The following is a 22,043-nucleotide window of genomic DNA, read 5'->3' on the forward strand; positions in this document are numbered from 1 at the left end:
TATGGCACAAGGAAGATACATTGAGAGGCTTGGAACATCTGAAAAGGTCTTTATTCTACTGTCATGCTTAATGAAGAGCTTGGCTAAAGAATTCTAGGATAGCAATGACCCTCCAAGTCTGAAAGCAATCTCTGTGACCTTCCAGATTGTACTGCTGCTATTAAGAAGTCTGAGGTACTCTGATCCCAAGTCTCTGTACTGACCTGTTTTTTTCCTCTCTGTCTGATTGTACTGATAGGTCTTAAAGCAGGTTTATTTCCATCCATCGAGCTGGGTTAAGTGTCAGGCCTTTTCAATCTTGAAAATCATGTTCCTCAGTTCTGGAACTCATTTCTTTCTTTTTTTAATTTTATTTTTAATTGGACGATGATTACTTAACAATATTGTGATTAGTTTCTGCCATACATCAACATGGATCAGCCATAGGTATACACATCTGGGACCCATTTCTTTGCTCATTTTCTTCCCCATTTGCTCAAGCCCTATCTTTCTGGAGAGCTATTTAGATATTTAACTTCTTTGATTCATCTTGCAGTTTTCCTTTCTCTCCCATTTTCCAGCTCTATGTCTTTCTGCTCTACTGGTCAGAAAGTGTTCTCCATCTTCTGTTTTCATTTCTGCTATATTTTTAATTTCTAAGAGCATTAAAAACTTCCTTTTTTATAGTATTTTGTTCTTTTGCTTTTTTTTTTTTTCCCTGCCATGATGTTTTAATCTCCATGTCTGGAAGACTTCATGACTCACGCCTGGACTACGTGGAAACATAATGAGCTACACTTAAATAAAGTTTCCTACCTCGACAGTGAGTTTAACCTTGTCTTATCTTTTGCTTTCTTTGCTTTTATAGTTTCTCTCTGAGATTAATGATATCTTTGAAAACGTCTTCTCCCTGGATAGCTTCTATCTCCTCCAAGTCTCTTTCTTGTCCTTGCTTCCTTTCCCTTGCCTCTTCTTTTTCAACTGAGGCATTACTCAGAAGTCTGGCCAACCAGCCTCATATTTTAGAGTGTGAAGATGCTGGAGGGAAGCTTGCTGACACAGGAGAGCTTCATGACCATCAGGCTATTCCTTTGCACGTGATGGAACCCCTGAGAGCTGAAGTCTTTTCTCTCGGGCTGCTCAGATTCCCCAGAAGATTCTTCCAATTTCACACACGGAGGTAGGGGCCTGGCAGACAGCACTGAGTGAGGAGGAAGAGAAGCAGGTGGGCGGAGGGAGGGCAGGCAGGGTTCCTCTCAGGGTTCACCAAATGCGCAGACTTCTATTTAACCTTCTACGTTTCCGTTCCGCGACCCCACTGGCACCAAGAATCTCTAGACCCTCCGTTTTAACCTCTCCAGCGATGACCAGCCCTGTGAAGTGGAAAAGGGGATTTCGGTGGCCGTGGCTTGCATTCCCCTTGGCCGGCTCAGGTTTCCCCTTTCCAGCCTGCCACGTCAGTTCTTCCTCCTCCATTCGCTTCCCTGGTTTGTCTCCTCTCCCTCAAGTCTTTATGGGTTAATTTTATTTAAAGGCAATTCCTTTGAAGCCATTTTGAGTGAGGGTTTTAAAGGTAGCAGCTGGGCACCTGAACTGCCCACTTTTAACTGGAAGCCCGGGTCCCTGTCCTCTGTCCCCCTTCCTATACTTTATTTTTTCTTCTTAGCCATTTACTGCCACTTGGCCTATTTATTTGTTCTTTATGTTCCCCTCCTGCAACTGCATGCACATCAGCTCCCTGAGAGCAGAGACGCTGTTCTGTGCACCGGGTGTACCGTGCCTGAAACAGACCCGATACGAACTGGGCCCTCACAACACAGCCTACACAACAGAATATGTACTATGCCAAGTTACTGTTAAAAGAGTGTGTCCATGTACCTCTACACACACATAAGTGCACACAGAAAACAGTCCAAAAGAGTCAGGACATATTCTAAGATGTGACCTATCTCAGGGCAGTCCAGTGGAATGTAACCATAATTTTTAAAATTAGTTCTTCAGGGTACTCATTGACAGAGGAGCCTGGCAGGCTACAGTCTGTGGGGTCGCAAAGTGTCGGACACAACTGAGCAACTTTCCACTTTCCATTTTCTAAAACAACTATGATCACTTTATAACACATTTATTAAGAACAGAAAAATAAGCTGCCCCTGAAAACTGAAGCCCACAGAGGTTAAGTAAGTTACCCAAGGCCACACAGCCAGCAAGTGGTGGAGCTGAGACCTGAACCCAAGCGGTCTGACTCCTCTGTGCAACATGGTTTTCCCTGCTGCAGGGCCAGCCCCTTTCAGGTCCTTTCCTGAAAAACCTGTGGTGCTGCCACTTTCCCCAAAAAGCACCCCTGTCAGATTGGAGAAACATGATTCGTTCCAGCCCCTCCCAGAGGCACAGGAACAGCTGTCAGCAAAATCGAAGAGCTCAGCGAGAAGCCAGAGTGATGGGAGCTGCAGACTGGGAGGTCTGGGAGGACTTCGGCGCGAGCAGAGGCCGACCACGGGCTGCTGGCTACATGCCCCCGGGAGGGCAGGAAGTGGGGGCACGCTCCCCTCTGGGGTAGGGGGGCTGTCTGAGGAGCAGCCCTCACAGAGTATGCAGCCAGAGGCGGGGCTGGAATGGGCTGTGGAGGGGAGCATGGACCAGCGAGGATGACCCCACTCACAACAGGGAACCATGACTCATTCAACTTCCGGGGATGGTACCAAGTGCCCTGGCCCCCTCCCAGTCTGACAGCGCTGGACGGTGGGGAAGGAGGCCTGGGGCGGGGTGGTCGCAGCCCTTGTGGGACTCAGGGCAGCCACTCTTTCTCTGCAGGGATGCTGCGGTAGTGGGAAGGGTCACAGCAATACGCCCCAGGTGACAGCAGCCAGCCCTTCCACACCCGCTCCCTCTCTCCACAGCCTGAGGAGCAGGCCGGCATGCCGGCTGGCACACCTTGGTGAGGGTCTCCTGAATGCCCTTCACCAACAACTGAAGCTAGCCCCGCCCGCGCCCCCAACACACACCGCCCCACAGCCCAGACACGAAGGCCCAGTTGCTTTCGGAGATGGGAGGCAGGCAAGGCTCTGGGAAGGAAAGCGCAGCTGTCTTTCTTGCTCTCTGCCAGAGCGGACTTAGCCAAATCCCCAGGAAAATGCTGCTGCACATGAAACATGAAAATGCAAACCACAGACAGTCTGCCCGCCTTCCCACACACATGTTCAGACAAGCCTGCTCTCCAGCGCGGCTGCTGGCTTCTCCACGATGAGGTCACTGCTACGGCCAGGCCTGTGGCTTCGTCGGCTCCCCCTTCATCGTGGGCCGGTTTCAACTTATTTGACCCAGATGTGCACGCCCAAGGGAGCAGGGGAGAGGCAAGAGCAAAGCGTGAGCAGGGTGTGAAGCCCACCCTGCCCCTCCCTGCACAGAAGCCACACAGAGCCTCAAGGGTGATGGGCTGAAGGCCCGGGCTGGCAGGGACCCCCGCTGGAGCACCCCAACAGAAGGCTGCCAAGGGGGTCTCACAGGACCTGCCATTTTCGTTCCTCCTCTTGGGGACCTCCCCCGGCTGGATGACACGTTCCTCAGCCCTGGCATCATGGTGAGCTGAGAGCCGGCTGGAGGCCGCAGAGGAGGCCTCAGGCGGGGTGTGCCCCGTCCCCTGCTGGGGAGTGCTGGAAGCATTCAAGTGAGGCCTGAGAAGACCTCCATCCGGATCAAGGATAAACAGGGCCGAAGGGTGTGGTCGGGATCTAACTGGAAGCTCCAACCACCCCACAGCAAACCTCCAAACCGCTTATTATCCGTCTCAGCGAAAAGCATAGAGATGCCGCTGGAGACAGGGGAGACACAGATGCTGATAGTAGCAAGATTCTGGCTCTGATAGGCTCACTTCCCCCCTCTCCTTGGTCCTCCCAGGCCCGGGAGGGTCGTGAGAGGGTCTGATAGGACCCGAAGGCCCAGGCCACAAACTCAGTGACTCTGGATGCAGCCCCAGGGGTTACATCCTTTGGGGATGGGGCGGCTAGCAGGATGGTACTCCACAGAGGTCCGTCTGAACAGAAGGGAGAGACCTGCTATCCAACGAGATAATGGAACTGCCAACCGGCAGTCCTGATCTTAGAGCTGCAAGACCCCCTCCCCCACAGGCACGGAGAAACTATTCCGCGGTCCAGCAGACTAGACTGTAAGAGCTACTAGACTGAATATTCAGGAGTCCCAAAACATGGCCTCGATCTCGACTTCCTGTCTAAAGGCATCACCTGGCTTCACTCTGAGAGGTGCAAAGGTGCCAAGCCTCAGGGTAGCCTGAGTGCTGGCGGGAAGGGAGGAGAAGGCCACGGGCACAGGACACATGCCTTTCTGGGAGTCAGGGCTACTGGAACTCTAGGCCATCACGCACGGAGAAGCAGGGATGAGAACTGGGCTGCCCAGGCTGAAGTGGAGCAGCCATCCCGTGGGTAATCCACCCTTGCCCACTGGCCCTGAGAGAGCAGACTTTCTGCTGACTCAAGTCTTAAGACGGCCACAGAGTCTTGGCGCCCTGCCCGCTCTGAGAGAGAGAGAGAGAACAAGAACACACAGGCCTCGTGGTGGTGGCCACATTTCAGGCGCTCAGGCTCTGAACGCAATGGCTTTTCCCAGCCTCGTGGAAGCCATAAGCCTCAACAGAGAACTGAACAGAGGCTTCTGCTCCAGCCTGTGGAGGGAGGAGACAGGGGCACACAGGAGGTTGCACTCATGGGCTCTCAGAGCGGAGCTGGCAGGGGGGATGAGTGCAGGCCAGTCAGACAGCTGAGAGGAAGGCAGAGCCCATTCTGGGTCAAGAACTCTACTTGGGTGGTAGAGACTTCCCATCTTGATGTTTCTGCTTGCTCTGATCCCACTGTCCCTCCAAGCCCTAGAGGGGGCCCTGGCTCGCTGGTGTCGGAAGCCCTGAAGCACCCAGAGAGAGAAGCAGAACTCTGCCATCTTTCGGTGGCCTCTACTGACAAAGAGAGACTCCTGTGGGCTCGCTCGCCTTTCTCCAGCTCCATTAAAGAAGCCCCCTTTCAGGACCTGCCAGATGTTCAGTAGCTAAGACTCTGTGCTTCCAATGCAGGAGGCTCAGGTTCAATCCGTGGTCAGGGAATTAGATCCCACATGCTGCAACTAAAGATCCTGCACATTGCAATTAAGACCCGGTGCAGCCAAATAAATAAATAAACATTTTTTTTAAAAAAAGAAGCCCCTTTCTGGACTTCCTGAGTGTCCAGAGGCTAAGACTCTGCACTCCCAATGCAAGCAGGAGCCTGGGTGGATCCTTGGTCAGGGGACTTGATCCCATATGCTGCACCTAACAGTTTTCATGCCGCAAATAAGGCGAAGCGCAGCCAAACAAATAAATAATTTTTTTAAAAAACGAGAGAAGCAACAGCCCCATTTCAAAGCCCAGCTAATGCTAGGAGCCCACTCTGCTGCCCTCACCTGCCTCCCTGTTTCCAGGCGTGGGAGGCGCTGCCTCTGCACGGTCCACCCCACCCTAGTGTCACCCCTCCATGGCCACCTGCTCCTCACCAGCATCTCCCAGGCATGTTGCTGTAGGCAGGTATAAAGAACCTCCGGATGTTGGAGTGAGCATATTTGGGAGTACACAGCACTTGTTGATGAACTGACAAGCATTCAGGCTGTGAAATAAAAACACAGCCAGAGGCCCCAGTTCCACCTAATCTTTTGGGTTGATTTATTTTTAAAAATAATTTTTACTATCGTTTGCCCATACCATGCAGCATGTGGGATCTTTGTTCCCCAACCAGGAACTGAACCTGCAAGTCCTGCTGTGGAAGTGCAGAGTCTTAACCACTAGACTAACAGAGACGTCCCCAGGCTAAACTTTTGCTCTGCTTCTTTGTTTGGTTTGTCTGGGGATGAGGTTAATGTCCTAAACAATCTCTATCAGCGCATCACAGGATTATAGTCTCAAATAATTCAGAAGTCTAGCCCCCAATCCTTTTCATTGAGGTAATCACCAGTAATAGGTGGGTGCTCATTATTCCAGCCTTTTGATGGATGAATGTAGATATTCATGTAGAATAAATGCAGACATTTAATGAATGTACATATATAGGAACATATCTACATAAAGGTGTTTTTTTAGCACAAGAGAGATGACCTTTTATGGTGACTGTGACTGAAGAACCCTCCCTCATTAGTCCAGACAGATCATCTCCCTCCTTTGTAATAATCAGTACGCACATACCACACCTTATTAACCTCTTCATACATACAGGGCCATTTAGGTTGTTCTTGCTCTTACTTTTCATTTTTTCTATCACAAACAATGCTACAATGGACACCCTGGCCGCTCTTTCTGATGTGTATGAGTGGCTGTCTAAGTCAGACCCCTGGAGGCAGATTGCTAGGTCAGAGGGACCCAGGTTTCATAATCTTACGGATCTGGCCATGTCTAGCCAACACCCTGCCCACTGTGCAAGAGCACTAGGACACTCTGTGTGCAAGAGTTCCGGGAGAAACAAGGTGTCTGTCTCAGCTCACCAACACTGGCTCCATCTGGGTGTGGCCTCAATGGGGTAACATCTCTGTGGCCTAAGCTCCACCCAGCACACGGGCACACTTGAGGAAGGCCCCTGTTTCCTATTTAATAGTGATTCTCAGACTGTTGCAAAAACCCACTGCAACGCAGTGATGAAATACAAACAGGAACGAACCCGTAATGGAGAACAAAAAGGGGAAAGCAGCAGAAAATGAGAGACTGCAAGTCATTTCCCAAGGTTAGGAAGTGGAAGGCAGGGTGTGAGTGGATGAGACCGCAGGGAAGGCAGCTGCAGCCTGGACCACCATCAGGGCCACACACAGGGCATCGCCAGCCTCCTCACGCGAACCCGGAAGAGGATGTGGGCTCGGAACAAGCAGGGGTGCAGAGCAGGACAGGAAACAAGCTGGAAACCAGGACCAACTAAGGGCCCCTCTAGGGACTTCCCTGGTGGCCCAGGGGTTAAGACTCCATGCTCCCAATGCAAGGGCACCTGAGTTCGACCCCTGGTCAGGGAACTAGATCCCACAGACCACAAATAAGGATCCCATATGCCTCAGTGAAGATCGCGCGGACCACAGCAAACACCTGGTGCAGCTAAGTAAATAAATATTTCTTTAAAAAGAAGAAGAATAAAGAGCCCCTCCAGAGAAGAGCTGTACCAACTAGCTTCATCCACTGCCTACTTTCATCATAGGGGCAGGCAGTTAATGCAGGTGAAAACAGAGGATTGTGCTCCAAAGATATTAACCCTCGGACTGGAACAGGGGTAATTCTTGAAGAATGTGGAAAATTCTTAAAGAGATGCGAATACCAGACCACCTTACCTGCCTCCTGAGGAACCTGTATTCAGGTCAGGAAGCAACAGTTAGAACCAGACATGGAACAACAGACTGGTTCCAACTTGGGAAAGGTATACGTCAAGGCATATATTGTCACGCCGGTTATTTAATTTATAGGCAGAGTACATCATGCGAAATACCTGACTGGATGAAGCACAAGCTGGAATCAAGATTGCTGGGAGAAATATCAATAATCTCAGATACACAGATGACACCACCCTTATGGCAGAAATCAAAGAGGAACTAAAGAGCCTCTTGATGAAAATGAAAGAGGACAGTGAAAAAGCTGGCTGAAAACTCAACATTCAGAAAGCTAAGATCATGGCATCTGGTCCCAACACTTCATGGCAAACAGATGGGGAAACAATGGAAACAGTGACAGACTTTATTTTCTCGGGCTCCAAAATCACTGCAGATGGTGACTGCAGGCATGAAATTAAAAGATGCTTGCTCCTTGGAAGAAAAGCTATGAGGAACCTAGACAGCATATTAAAAAGCAGAGATACTACTTTAGTGACAAAGGTTCATATAGTCAAAGCTATGGTTTTTCCAGTCATGAATGGATGTGAGAGCTGCACCATAAAGAAAGCTGAGCGCCGAAGAATTGATGAACTGTGGTGTTGGAGAAGACTCTTGAGAGTCCCTTGAACTGCAAGGAGATCAAACCAGTCAATCCTAAAGGAAATCAGTCCTGAATATTCATTGAAAGGACTGATGCTGAAACTGAAGCTCCAATACTTTGGCTATCTGATGCGAAGAACTGACTCACTGGAAAAGACCCTGATGCTAGCAAAGATTGAAGGCAAGAGGAAAAGGGGACGACAGAGGATGAGATGGTTGGAAGGCATCACCGACTCGTTGGACATGAGTTTGAGTAAGCTTTGGGAGTTGGTGATGGACAGCGAAGCCTGGCGTGTTGCAGTCCATGGGGTCGCAAAGAGTCAGACAAGAATGAGTGACTGAACTGACTGCAGCAGGGGTAGATGAACTCTCTGTACAAAGTGTGACAGTCAATTTGGAGGGCATTGCAGGTTACATACAGCCTCTTTAGCACATTCTTCTTAGTTCTCTTTTTTTTCTTTTTTAACTAACCCTTTAAAAATGTAAATACCACACTTATCTCACAGGCCTCACAAAAGGAAGCAGGCCAGATGTGGTCCATGAGCTACGGTGGACTAGAGAGTATATAGGCTCCAGAGTGGGCTGGTACCTCCAAACTCAGGCAAGGCCAGCCAGCAAGCCCTGCTCTCTGTCTACACAGCTAGCCATCCAAGAGAGACCTATGGTGGCAACAGACCTAACTCAGTTTGCTAGACTATCAGCCTGGTTCTTCATTTTTAAACACAAATGAACTGGGACTTTCCTGGCAGCCCAGTGGATAGGACTCTACGCTTCTGCTGCTGAAGGCCCAGGTTCAATCCCTACTGAGGGAACTAAGATCCCACAAGTTGTGCTGCATGGCCAAAAAAAAATTTTAAACTGAAAAAAAAAAATAAATATAACTGAACTAACATTCACCAGACACTAGGGGAAAGCCAGCCGTCTGAAAAAGAATGACCAAAATAAACAACCAGAACCAGATCCCAGAGGAAACGGGATCATTTAAGGGTCAGGAGATAATTTTTAAAACAATTCTAATTAGTGTGTCAGAGAATGTCAACCCAATTTGGCCTCTGTGAAGCAAGAGCAAGATGCTATGAAAATGAAATAATCAGAGGACCAGAGAGAGAAAAATTAAAAATGTGGCTCCCAAATGAAAACCTTCACTAGGAGGTCTGGAGGACAATGTTAAGACCATCCACAAGACTCCAGAAAGGAAAGACACAGATGGGAACAGGGACAGGACAGAAGCAGCACATGGGACCAATGTAGGACCAATCTAGGACGTCTAACAACTAACAGGATTTCAAGTAAGAGGAAATAAAGGAGATGGAGAAAAGGAAATTATCAAAGAAATAACAGAAAAAAATGTTCAGAGCGATAACCCTATATGCGAGACAGAATAAGAGACACAGATGCATAGAACAGTCTTATGGACTCTGAGGGAGAAGGTGAGGGTGGGACGTTCTGGGACAATAGCATTGAAACATGTATATTATCATATGTGAAGCAGAACACCATTCCATGTTCGATGCACGAGACAAATGCTCAGGGCCGGGGCAATGGGATGACCCAGAGGGATGGGATGGGGAGGGAGGTGGGTGGGGGGTCCAGGAAGGGGAACACATGTAAACCCATGGCTGATTCATGTCAATGTATGGCAAAAACTACCTCAATATTGTAAAGTAATTAGCCCCCAACTAAAATAAATAAATTTATAAAAAAAAAAAAAGGCTGACATAACACTTTAAACTGAAAGGGTCCAAAAGTACCCAGCAGAGTGAATGAAAAAAAAAAAAAGTCCCACCAAAACACAGCCTTACAAAACCCTGGTACACTAAAGACAAAGGACATCCTATACGCTTCCAAAGAAGGAAACTAACAAAGCAAAACAAAACAGAAAAACCCCACAACAAAAACCAACAACAACAAAAAATGAAGCTCACTACAGAGAAATGAGAATTAAACTGGTGTTGGATATCTTATTGGGCTTCCCTGGTGGCTCAGTGGTAAAGAATCCACCTGCCAATGCAGGAGACATGGGTTCAATCCCTGTCGGCTGGAGAAGATCCCCTGAAGGAGGGCGTGGCAACCCACTCCATTATTCTTGCCTGGAGAATCCCATGGAGAGGAGCCTGGCGGGCAACAATCCATGGGGTATCTTATTAGCAACAATGGATGCTATAAGTCAAGAGATCAATGCATCTGATGTTTGGAGGGGAAATAAATTCAAATTCTGTACTCAGTTGAATCATCAATTACAAGTGAGAGCAAAACAAAAGACTCAAAAGTTTTCCTCCCATTTATTCTTTCTGAGAAAGAACTTAATGCATTTTATAAAAAAGAATGAAATAATGTAATTTGCAGCAACACGAATGGACCTAGAAATTATCCTATTGAGTGAAGTAAGTCACAGATGACATCATTTATATGTGGAATCTTAAAACGGGGCACAAATGAACTTACCTACAAAACAGAAATAGAGTCACAGATGTAAGAAACAAACAAACCAGGGGGTGACGGTAGGGAGGGATAAACCGGAAGACTGGGACTGACATATACACACTACTACATACCAAGAGATAACTACTAAGGACCTGCTGTGTAGCACAGGGAACTCGACTCAACACTCTGTAATGACCTACATGAGAAAAGAATCTAAAAGAGTGGAGATACGGATATGTATAACCGATTTCACTTTGCTGTGCACCTGAAACTAACACGACATTGTAAATCAACTATACTCCAAAAAAAAAAAATTCTTTTAAGTAAACAAGGACTGCACTTCAGCTAAACCAGAGTAAAACAGAAATGAAAAAGACACAGAGCCCAGAAGACAGACAGTGGCTCTAACCCAGGAAAGTTGTGGAGGGAAGTCTGTTATGGGTTTGAGGCATGCCTCAAGAACCAGCTCTCCAGAATGAAGCCAGGAAAGAGCGTTCCGGAAACAAAACTTCCAGAAGGAAAAAAGGAAATACTATTCAACAAATTATTAAACTAAATGACTAGGTACTTTCAAAAACAGAGTACAAACCCTCCTCACCAAACAATGGGGTTACATGCAGATAAACCCATCGTAAGTCGAAAATGCATTTCCAACACCTAACCTACCGAGCGTTGTGGCTCAGTCTAGCCTATCCCAAACACTCTCAGAACATTTATCTTAGCCTACAGCTGGGCACCACCATCCAACATAAAGTCTATTTTATTATAAAGTGTCACGAATCTCACATAATTGAATACTATGAAAGTGAAAGTGTTGGTTGCTCAGTCATGTACAACTCTTTGCGATCCCATGAACTATAGCTCGCCAAGCTCCTCTATCTTGAATTCTCCAGGCAAGAATACTGGAGAGGGTAGCCATTTCCTTCTCCAGGGGATCTTCCCCATCCAGGGCTCGAACCCAGGGCTCGATCTCAGGTCTCCCACATTGTAGGCAGATTCTTTACCAGCTGGGCCACCAGGGAAGCCCAGTTGAATACTATACTGAAAACGAAAAACAGGATGATTGGAAATGGTTTGCCCCCATGTCTCGGGACCGCCTGGAAAATCCAAGTACAGCTGACAGAGAAGCTGACAGACAGCAAAGAACAGAAGTGCCAGGAAGGGAAGGGAAGGGAAGGGAAGGGAAGGGAAGGGAAGGCTTTTCAATATTTCCCCTGACAGAGTGATACAACCTAGAGTATGTGGAAGTGAAAGTCACTCAGTCGTGTCTGACTCTTTGTGACCCATGGACTGTATACAGTCCATGGAATTCTCCTGGACAGAATACTGCAGTGGGTAGCCTTTCCCTTCTCTAGGGGAATCTTCCCAAGCCAGGGATCGAACCCAGGTCTCCCACATTGCAGGCGAACTCCTTACCAGCTGAGCCACAGCCTATCCCTCCTCCAGGGGAACTTCCCGACCCAGGAATTGAACTGGGTTCTCCTGTATTGCAGGAGGATTCTTTTTTTTTTTTTTTGCAGGAGGATTCTTTACCAGCTGATCTACCAGGGAAGCCCAGAGTATGTGGAATAAAGACTAAAGATTTCAATACATTTAGGATTCCAAAGGCAATTAAAAAACAACAACAACAACCTGAAAATAATAATATAAATATCAAAAACTGGGAGGAGGAGCGAGATAGGGTGAGGAAAATATAAAGGAGGATTCTTCCATCTTCCACTGTGGGAAACCAATAATGTCAAAATCTGATATATCAAGGAAGAGTTGCATAAGCATATTATTCAATTAAGTGTCTGGAAGAAACCACGAGAAGCACTACATCCCAGAAATTGTCTTAATGGTAGTCACTTCTGGAAGGCAGAATCAGGGTGGGGGAGAGTGGTATTAGAGCCTGTCTGTCCAGATAAGCCTCAGCACCATTTGATTACCTGACCATGTTACTGCGTGACTTTGTTAAATGCCCCAGCCTACTTCTGACGTTCTTATTTAGTAGGTCCAGACTCTGCATTCGAAATTCGAAATTCTGATGATTTGTGCTACTTTAACAACCGTCTGTGCTAAGTCGCTTCAGTGGTGTCTGACTCTTTGCGACCCCATGGACTATAGCCCTCCAGGCTCCTCTGTCCATGGGATTCTCCAGGCAAGAATACTGGAGTGGGTTGCCATTTTCTTCTCCAGGGGATCTTCCCAGGGATCAAACCCACATCTCTTATGTCTCCTGCATTGGCAGGCAGGTTGTTTACCACTAGCACCACCTGGGAAGCCCTGAGGCGCTTTTAAGAACCACATGAATAAAATCTCCTCTGCATCCCATTCGAAGCTGAGAAATGATGGCTCTCCAAGCTCCTGTGACGTAGAAGCCCCCTGAAGTGGACTTGCATTCAGAGCAACTGAGTCTCAGAGCAATTCCGTGACCTGGCCTGGTGGTGTCCACTGGCCCTGAGCCTGGGCTATTTCTTGTGTTGATGAGGCCGGTGCCCTTCCACACCCTGCTCTGGGCTGGCCAGCAGAGACCTGTCTGGCCAGGCTTCCTCCGCTGGTCACTGCTCAGATAGCGCTTGTCCTTTGGCTCAGCCGGGCTGGGAGGGCCTCCAAGGACACTCGAAGGGGTGGGTGAGAGGCCAGTGCCAGTCTGTGCTAGAGTGCAGCCATGGAGCCTGGTGCCAGCTCTGTCCTCCTGGCGGGAGGACCACATGCGATCCCCTTCTGCCCGCTCGCATCAGCCCCAAGTGGGCACCGTGCAGCACGGGGCTCCCTCGTCCACAGGAGAAGGGGAGCAGAACCAAAAGTCTACTAGTGCCCCAAACCTGGAGGGAGGAAGGGGCCTTAGTCGAACACTTTCACTTTCAGCAAGAGTGACCAGAAACCAAACTTGAGAACGCAAGCAGAGGCCTATAATGCAGCAGGGTATATTCCTAGTTCTTCTAAGGACCTGCCAGCTTTTAATTTTTAATTGGGAAATACATAGTACACATTAACACACGTGTATATACACATATACATACATTTTATGTTCACATAAATGTATACATATACACACACACATATATATGTTGTTGTTCAGTCACTTGTTCAGTCATGCTAAGTGGTGTCCAACTCTTTGCGACCCCATGGACTACAGCACGCCAGGCTTCCCTGTTCTTCACTATCTCCTGGAGTTTGCTCAAACTCATTTCCACTGAGTCAGTGATGCTACCTAACCATCTCTTCCTCTGTCGTCCCCTTCTCCTCCTGCCCTCAATCTTCCCCAGCATTAGGCTCTTTTCCAGTGAGTCAACTCTTTGCATCAGGTGGCCAAAGAACTGGAGTTTCAGCTTCATCATCAGTCCTTCCAATGAATATTCAGGGTTGATTTCCTTTAGGATGGACTGGTTTATCTTTTTGCTGCTCAAGAGTCTCCTCCAGCACCACAATTTGAGAGTATCAATTCTTTGGCGCTCAACCTTCTTTATGGTCCAACTCTCACATGGACGGATGTTGAGAGTTATTCAGTTGCTAAGTACACAAATATTTTATATATATAAATATATCCATAAATACAAAATATATTCTATTTAAAGACCTAAAGGAACATCCGTGTATGGAGCACACAGCCCTAGAAACAAATAATACTCTGCATCACCCCCACCAGGGATAATCATTTTGCTGAATTAGGGGTTGATCATTTCTTTTTTTAATCTTCCTAGTTTCATGAGGCCTGTGTGCATTCCTAAGCAGTGTATTGTTTAGTTCTGCTTGTTTTTCAACCTTATCTAATCGGAATCTTGCAACTTTCTGTCTTGCCCTCTGGGGGGCGGGGTAGGTGGGGAAGTCATCCTTCAGGAAGAGCATATGTAGCCACAGCTCCTCAGTGTTAACTAGATGGAGAAGTAGTCCACGCAGGATTTACTTACGGACTCTATTGTCAGTTGCTATCCAGACTGTTTCTAGTTTTCTCCTATGCTGCCAGGAAAATGCTTCCAGGAGTGGCTGACTTTTTAAAGTGCTCCTTCTCCAGAGCCTGGGTTTTGCCTCTGCACAGAGCACAGGAGGAACACCAGGCCAATAGCTAAGAGTTCCTGGGGCTTCCCAGGTAGAGCCAGTGGTTAAGAATCTGCCCACCAATACAGGAGATGCAAGAGACTCAGGTTCAATCCCTGGGCTAGGAAGATCCCCTGGAAGAGAAAATGGCAATCCACTCCGGTATTCTTGCCTGGGAAATCCCATGGACAGAGGAGTCTGGCGGACTACAGTCCATGGGGTCGCAAAGAGTTGGACACGACTGAGCATACGGGCTAGAGTTCTGCGAGTTCCCTACAGCCACGAGATGATGCGATTCCTGGGATCCATCTCTCCGTGGCCTGGCCACACTCACTCACAGAAGCCTTTTGCCCTGAACCTGAGATTCCCCACCCCTGCTCTAACAGCAGAAAAACAATGGCCTTCTTTGAGGCAGTCTGGATTTCTGAGTCACACCCCTCTCCCTACAGTCTGCCTCTTCTTCCCCAGGTAAGAAAACACAGCTCTCAATGAAAGGGCTCCATTGACGGGCCACGGGTGTGAGAGCGTGAGAGCGGGAGCAGGAGGGGACCCTGCCTGCACCTGCCTGGACCCAGCCACCTGGCCTGCTCGGTCCTCAAACTGGCCACATGGCCACGGCGGAACAAAGGAAACACAGTCATGGTCAGAGCCAGGCATTTCTCCATATGTTACATATATTGTTCCACTTAAGGCTCATGTAATTTTAGAGGTGGGAAAATAACAATAAAAGATGACAAACATTTGTGAATACACACCACATGCCACTGTGCTAAGGGTTTTATATACCTTATCTCAGTGAGTCATAAACCACAATAGTGGTGATGAAATTAACTTAGGAGGTTAAGACCAGTCTATTGTTTAAAAAAAGGACACAGACAAGACGGGAATGAAGATGAGTATACTAGACCGTGTCGCACAATGTAAAGGTATTGTTTTGTGAGCTTTTTCTTTCCCTTGGCTTCTGTGCTGGGTCAAAATGTAAAATATATCCTCTCACTGTGGGTAGAGGTTAAAAAACTTGACAATGCCCTTTCCTGTCTTATCCTGACGTAGGTGTTCAGGTGCTAACCTGATTTAACAAGAAAATAACTGCAGCGACTTCCTCAGCCTCATCTGGGTTCACACACCTTGGTCAGCACCCACCCACCAGGCTCCTGAAACAGCGGCCTCCTCTCCCTTCCTCTCCCCACCCCAGACCATGTGCTGCGGCCTCAGCCCAGAACATTCTCCCCGCCCCCTCACCAGCTCTCTGCACAGCTGGTTCCTTTCCATCGCTCAGGCCCCAGCGTGGGGGTCATGTCTGCAGAGTTCCTGGCCCGCGGCCCGAGCAGCCCCTTTCCTGTTCTTGGCCGTGTGGACATGCGTCTCCTTATTGCTGTCTGCCTTCCCCCCCATGAGCCCAATGGAGACAACATCTGAGGTCCTCACGGGTGCGCACCTGGCACCAGGCACAGGGTCGTGCCCGACTCTTTGTGACCCCGTGGACCGCAGCACGCCAGGCTTCCCTGACCTTTACTATCTCCCGGGGTTTGCTCACATTCATGTCTGTTGAGTTGGTGATGCCATCCGACCATCTCATCCTCAGCCCCTTCTCCTTTTGCCTTTAATCTTTCCCAGCACCAGGGTCTTTTCTAGTAAGTCAGCTCTTCATGTCACGTGGCCAAAAACTTCCCAATTTGTTGGATGAATACACTCTCAGGTCCTCGCGGTGGGTAATCAGCAAAGCCAGGATCCCAGCCTGGGTGTGCCTGAGCCCTTGACCCCTGCACTACACAGGAAAACTCAGACACAGCACGTACTGCCCCTGGCCCCATCACGGGGAAGTCTGGGCACTTGGCTGGGTGGGACTCCGACCCCCAATACTCTCCTAGGGCAACAGGGTCGGGGGGGTGCCACGGTGGGCTCTTGTGGTCAGCTGAGAACCTGGAAGAGATAAGTGAGGAAACGGCAAATCCTGAGGCTAGAAGAAACTGGCCAAAGAATGGAGAAATACCAGAAAAGATCATGAGGGCGGCCAGCTCAGAAATAAGCTGGTGACTAGGATTCAAGAGGCGGGGCCAAGAAGCCTGGGGACCAAGGCCAAAGGAGCGGGCCACAGGAACACTGTGGCCATGCTGCCCCCTGCTGGCTGTGCAATGCTTGGCCCCAGAGGGGGGAAAAAAAAGGTGGGCTGATCCGTGGGATCCACTCTTCAGGGGTCATTTACTGAGCGTTTGATGTAGGCCTGGATGCTGGGGACTGGAAATGAGTCTGACATGGCTCCAACCGACAAGGACTGCTGTTCCCTACATCCAGACAGTGACCTCACCCTGACAGGTTTACTTCCCCCTTTTCGAGTAACTTGAGAGAAGCCCCCTCCCTCAAATGGGCCTGAGAGGGCAGAAATGGTATGTCACTCATCTCTGGAGCCCCAGCACCAGGACAGGGCCCAGCACATCACAACAGTCACAGCGGCTACTATTTCACATGTGCTAAGTGCCTCTAATTATTGCTATTTGCTAAATGGTGGGGGGGGAGCTTCCCAGGTGGCTCAGCGGTAAAGAATCCACCTGCCAATGCAAGAGACACCAGGAGACACAGGTTCGATCCCTGGGTCGGGAAGATCCTCTGGAGAAGGAAATGGCAACTCCAGTTTTCTGGCCCGGGAAATCCCATGGACAGAGGAGCCTGGTGGGCTGCAGTCCATGGGGTCACAAAGAGTCGGACATGACTAAGCACGCACACAAGTGCCTCTAAAGACAGTCCATCAGATCCTCACGATTCACCTCTGAGGTACCCATGAGTCCACCGAATGGAGACGCTAAGTAGGTGTTTATTTCAGTATGAGCCTGGGGTTCTTGGAGAGGTCAGAGATGGAGGAATAAATGTGAATATCACCCCCACACAGATGGTGTTTACAGACCAGTGCCTCTCAACAATTTTCATGTGTGTGTGACTCACCTAGGGTTTTTGCTAAAATGCAGATTTTGATTCTGCAGTCTGGACCGGGCTCTGAGATGCTGCATTTCTAACAAGCTTCCAGATGGTACCAACGTTCCTGGTCTACAGACCACATTGTGAGTGGGAAAAGTCTGGAACAGAAGTTGACAAACTATAGCCAGAAGGTCAAATCTGGCCTGTGGCCTGTTTTCCTGCATCCAGTGAGATAAGAGCGGTATTTTTATTTTTAAAAAGGTTAAAAGAAGAAAATAATACATAACGGAGACGATTCCAGTGGCGCATGAAGCCTAAAATACTTGTCTCTGGTTCTTGACAAAAAAGCTCTGCCAACCTCTGATCTGGATGTTATCCAGGGACAGAGTGCACAGTGAAATGAGACAGAGGTGTAGGCGGAGCCCTGAGCCAGACTGCTACCACTTCCGGGTCACCATTCATAGTTTCAGTTGGAAAAATAAAAGTATAACACACCGTCTCTGTGCTTATGCCAAAAAGACCGTGAGGGACTTCCCTGGTGGTCCAGTGGCTAAGACTCCAGACTCCCATGCAGGGGGCCTGAGTTCAATCCCTGGTCAAGCAACTAGATCCCACACGCCGCCACTAAGAGTTCACGTGCTACAACCAAGATCTGGTGCAGCCAAGTAAACAAAAATTAAAATAAATAAAAATAACAAGACAGTGAGCTCTAGGAAAGATGAGCTGAAACCTGAGGCACGCGGTTGAGTAAGCACCACTGGGGAAAAAGTGTGACATACAGGGGGCTGAGTGGGGACAGACACCTGTGACCTTGACAACCCAGTGTCTCTTTCAGTGCTTGTCTTGGAGGAAAAAATGACAAAAATAGAAAGACGGGGCAGTGGCCACCACCAACTGTGTGTAGCACCACAAAAGAACATGTGTTGGCAAAATAAAATGAAAAGGAGAGGCTGCAAATTCTACAAGGTATATCCGTGGAGTAGAACCTTCTGAATTTTGGCTGAGGGTGAGGAGAGAAGAGGGGAAGGAGAGGGAAGGGCTCGCAGCAGAGTGGTGGCCCCAGAGCTTGCAGGTGGGGGCTGTCCCAAGTCCTGTGCAGCTACAGTGTCTCCTATCACACTTCTGCCATTTCACCTTGGGCACTATGTTTGCTTAAACGTCAGCACCTGAGAAAGCAAACAAAGTTGTCCATTTCCGTTAACGGGAACAGATCAACCTGACACTCTTTCAATAAAAGATCAGGCTGTTTTTGCTCTCAGCCATGAAAGGCTTGCTTGTCTCACATGAAGTGTTCACATACATTTCCGAAGGACAACAACACCACCCTTTCTCAGGGGTACAGAAAAGACCACGCCTATCTAAAAGACTGCGGCAGGATATCTTAAAGCCAAGCTGTTCTTTAATGCTGGAGGGCCAAAAAAGACAGAAGGATATTAGAAGACTGCCCTGTGCTGCAAAGCAGATCCCAGGATTTCCTGGCTGGAAGGAACCTTCAAGGACAACCAGCCTCCCGTCATGCTTTCCACAAAGCTGCCTCCTGAATCTAACCATCGAAAGGAAAAGGGCTCACAGCATGTCTAGCTTTCGGCATGGAATATTCTTCCTCTTCTTGTTCAGTCGCTAAGTCATGCCGGACTCTTTGTGACCCCATGGACTGCAGCACGTCACGGTCCTCTATCCTCCAGTATCTCCCAGAATTTGCTCAAATTTATGTCCATTGAGTTGGTGATGCAATCTCACCATCTCACCCTCTGTTGCCCCCTTCTCCTTTTGCCTTTAATCTTTCCCAGCATCAGTCTTTTAGAATGAATCAGTTCTTCTTCTTCTTAATAAATTAAAAAGTATTAATACTTGTGATCAAAACCAAATCTATGGGACTTCCCTAATGATCCAGTGGTTAAGCATCCACGTTTATACTGAAGGAAGCGCTGCTTCAACCCCTGGTTGGGGAACTAAGATCTCCCACATGCCAACCAGGGTAGCCAAAAAATTTAAAAAAATCATTAAAAAAAAACCCCAAATCTCTGCTTTTTTTTCCCCCTCAGTTCAAGTATAATAAAACTACAAAAGATCAAAAGTGATACCCTACCTCTGTACACATCAGTTGGCCTGCCCATAACACAGCTCAGGCCATTCCCTCCAGAAGAAGAAAGGCTGGCCTCCCCAACCTCTGCAGGAAAGGCCTGCCTGGTCCCATATCACATTTCGGCTGAGTACAAGGTCTTGTGTTTCAGGCAACCATAAACGACCAAAAATCTCTGCTTCTTAACCCATGAAATCCTCCCCTTCTCAAGTCCCTCTTTGATTACACTCCCCGTCTCCCCACACTAGATAGTGAGTTCCTTCCAGAAACTAATTGATCTTACAGCACCTGGCACACTGCTCATTCCATAGCCACGTGGTGAAAGCAACTCCTTGGTCAACTAAAGATCTGAGTTTTTCTGCTACTTATTTGCTGTGTGATCTTGGACAGCTTTCCTAACCTTCCCAAAGCTCAGTTTCCTCCTCTGTAAAGTCCTACCACAACAGGGCTGTTCTGAAGATTAAATACGATGATATATGTGGAATACTTAACACTGGTGGCCAGTACAACAGAAAGGGTTTAAGAAGTATGGACAATCACTATTATTCCTATGAATCACACTCTCATCCCAAAGCACACCAAGCTGGAGCTGGGTTTCTCAGCCTTGACAACACTGCCATTTCTTTGTTGTGGGGGCCCATCTGGTGTTTGTAGGATATTTAGCAGCATCTCTGGCCTCCATCCTCCAGGAACCAGCAACACCCTACCTCCCCAGTTCTGACAACCAAAAATGTCTTCATAGAATGCCAAGCGTCCCCTCCTCCTTCCACAGGGGACCACTGCAACTGGAACATGCAAATCTGGAGTGGAGTGGTCATTGTTCCCCTATCTCCCCACCATCACACTCTCCCCGCAGACAGCCACCTCCACTCCCGGCTTACCACTGAGTTGCCTTGGCGGGAACAGGTGATAGGTGCTGTAGATATCATTGGAGAACTGGAGCTGGAGCTCAGGACTGCCCTTCAGGAGCTGGGCCACCTGGTCCACCTGGAATGGCGTCTTCTCCAGGATAACAACAGCATCCTCCCCATCCCCATCCCCAGATGCCTCGTTCACCTGCAGGGGAGACACCATCAGTGGGCCCGGGGCAGAACCACAGGGGAGGCCCGGAGAGCAAAGGTAAACACTCCCAGGGCCTCCACAATCCCAACACTCGGGATTTCCTTCCCTGCAGTCTTCCCTTTGGGGAAGTCTAGCCAAAGGTACCCATGTTTCCTCTCCCACAGAAGACGTCTCATCAGCCCAAATCCTTGTGGCATCCTTCTTCTGAAAGATGCAAAGCTTCTCCGCTATCTTCTCTTTTAGGCTCACAAGGCCTCTGTCAAATTCTCCCCGTTTTACAGATGAAGAATCTGAGGTCTAGAGAAGATTAAGTGACTTGCCCACAGTGACACAAATAGTCAATGTTGAAAGAGAAAGTTGAATCTCTTGGGTATCCCAACTAGCTTCCAGCTCAAAGGTTCTTTTGGCTAAAATCTTTAGCAGGCACCGCAGACTGAAGACAGGTGGGCTTAGAGAACCAGACAGAACCTTGCTAAAAAACAAGAGATGCAGGGATTTCCCTGGTGGTCAAGTAGTTAAGACTCTGCACCTCCAATGCAGAAGCTGTGGGTTCCATCCCTGGTCAGGGAACTAGGATCCCACATGGCCAAAAAAATGAGACACAGAGACAGGCTCAGATGCCTCAGACAGGTTCCCCCGAGCTCCCAAAAGTGAAAGCTCTTGCCAGGAGTTCTGGAGAACCCTCGGACGGCCTCCTCACTAATTCTTGGGGGTGGTCTTCAGTCTCTCCTGAGTCCTTGCTAGAAAGCTGAGCACATAGTCTTTGAGCCAGTGGTGTCTGTCTATTGGAAGATACTGTGCATTCCTGGAGATCAAAGATGGTAACTCTCATTAGGTCTCCTGCACCTAGATCAGTGCTGGCCTGTTAGCTCATGACATGTAGAACTGGACCAGCAATTGAATAAACTGTCTCCCTTGCTGGGGTGGAGTCCTGTAGAGCAAGGATCAAACCTCCCGCAGTCTCTATGTCACTGCCTGGGGCCTGGATGAACAAGACCATCCAGCAACATTTACTAGCTTCTGACAGAGGATGAGATGGTTGGATGGCATCACCAACTCCATGGACATGAGTTTGAGCAAGCTCTGGGAGTTGGTGCTGGACAGGGAAGCCTGGTGAGCTGCAGTCCATGGGATCACAAAGAGTCTGACACCACTGAGCGACTGAACTGAACTAGCATCTTATAGTGAAGAATCCGCCTGCAATGTAGGAGAGGTGGCTTCCATCCCTGGGTTGGGAAGATCCCCTGGAGAAGGGAACAGCAACCCAATCCAGTATTCTTGCCTGGAGAACCCTATGGAGAGAGGAGCCTAGTGGGATACAGCCCATGGGGTCGAACAACTAACACTTTCACTTTCACTAGCATCTTACAGGTTTAATGAATGAACGATGAATGTTTAGGGACTTCAACATGTGATTTTTAATCGGCAATACACTCTACTGGTGTTCTTTATTTTAGTAAAAGAGGAATTAGGAAATGTAGCTCTACTTGTATTAATTCCCTTAGTTAATTTCACGGATAATCTTGTCTCCTCCACCAACCAACCCTCGGATGCATTTTAGTGCACTCTGCCTCCCCTGTCTCGGAATGAG

At 48.5% G+C, this 22,043-nt stretch overlaps 1 protein-coding gene across 1 annotated transcript in view; it reads right to left on the reverse strand.

Moving 5' to 3' along the window:
• DCPS (decapping enzyme, scavenger) overlaps positions 1-22,043 on the reverse strand; it is a 42,996-nt gene that overhangs the window by 20,610 nt on the left and 343 nt on the right. The window contains exon 2 of the mRNA XM_081535032.1: positions 20,272-20,446. Within this exon, the coding sequence (XP_081391158.1) occupies positions 20,272-20,446 (175 nt within the window). The remainder of the gene's footprint in view (positions 1-20,271; positions 20,447-22,043) is intronic.

Source organism: Giraffa tippelskirchi, chromosome 10, assembly GCF_054371585.1.
Source record: "Giraffa tippelskirchi isolate mGirTip1 chromosome 10, T2T-mGirTip1v1.2.pri, whole genome shotgun sequence".
NCBI classification, from domain to species: domain Eukaryota; kingdom Metazoa; phylum Chordata; class Mammalia; order Artiodactyla; family Giraffidae; genus Giraffa; species Giraffa tippelskirchi.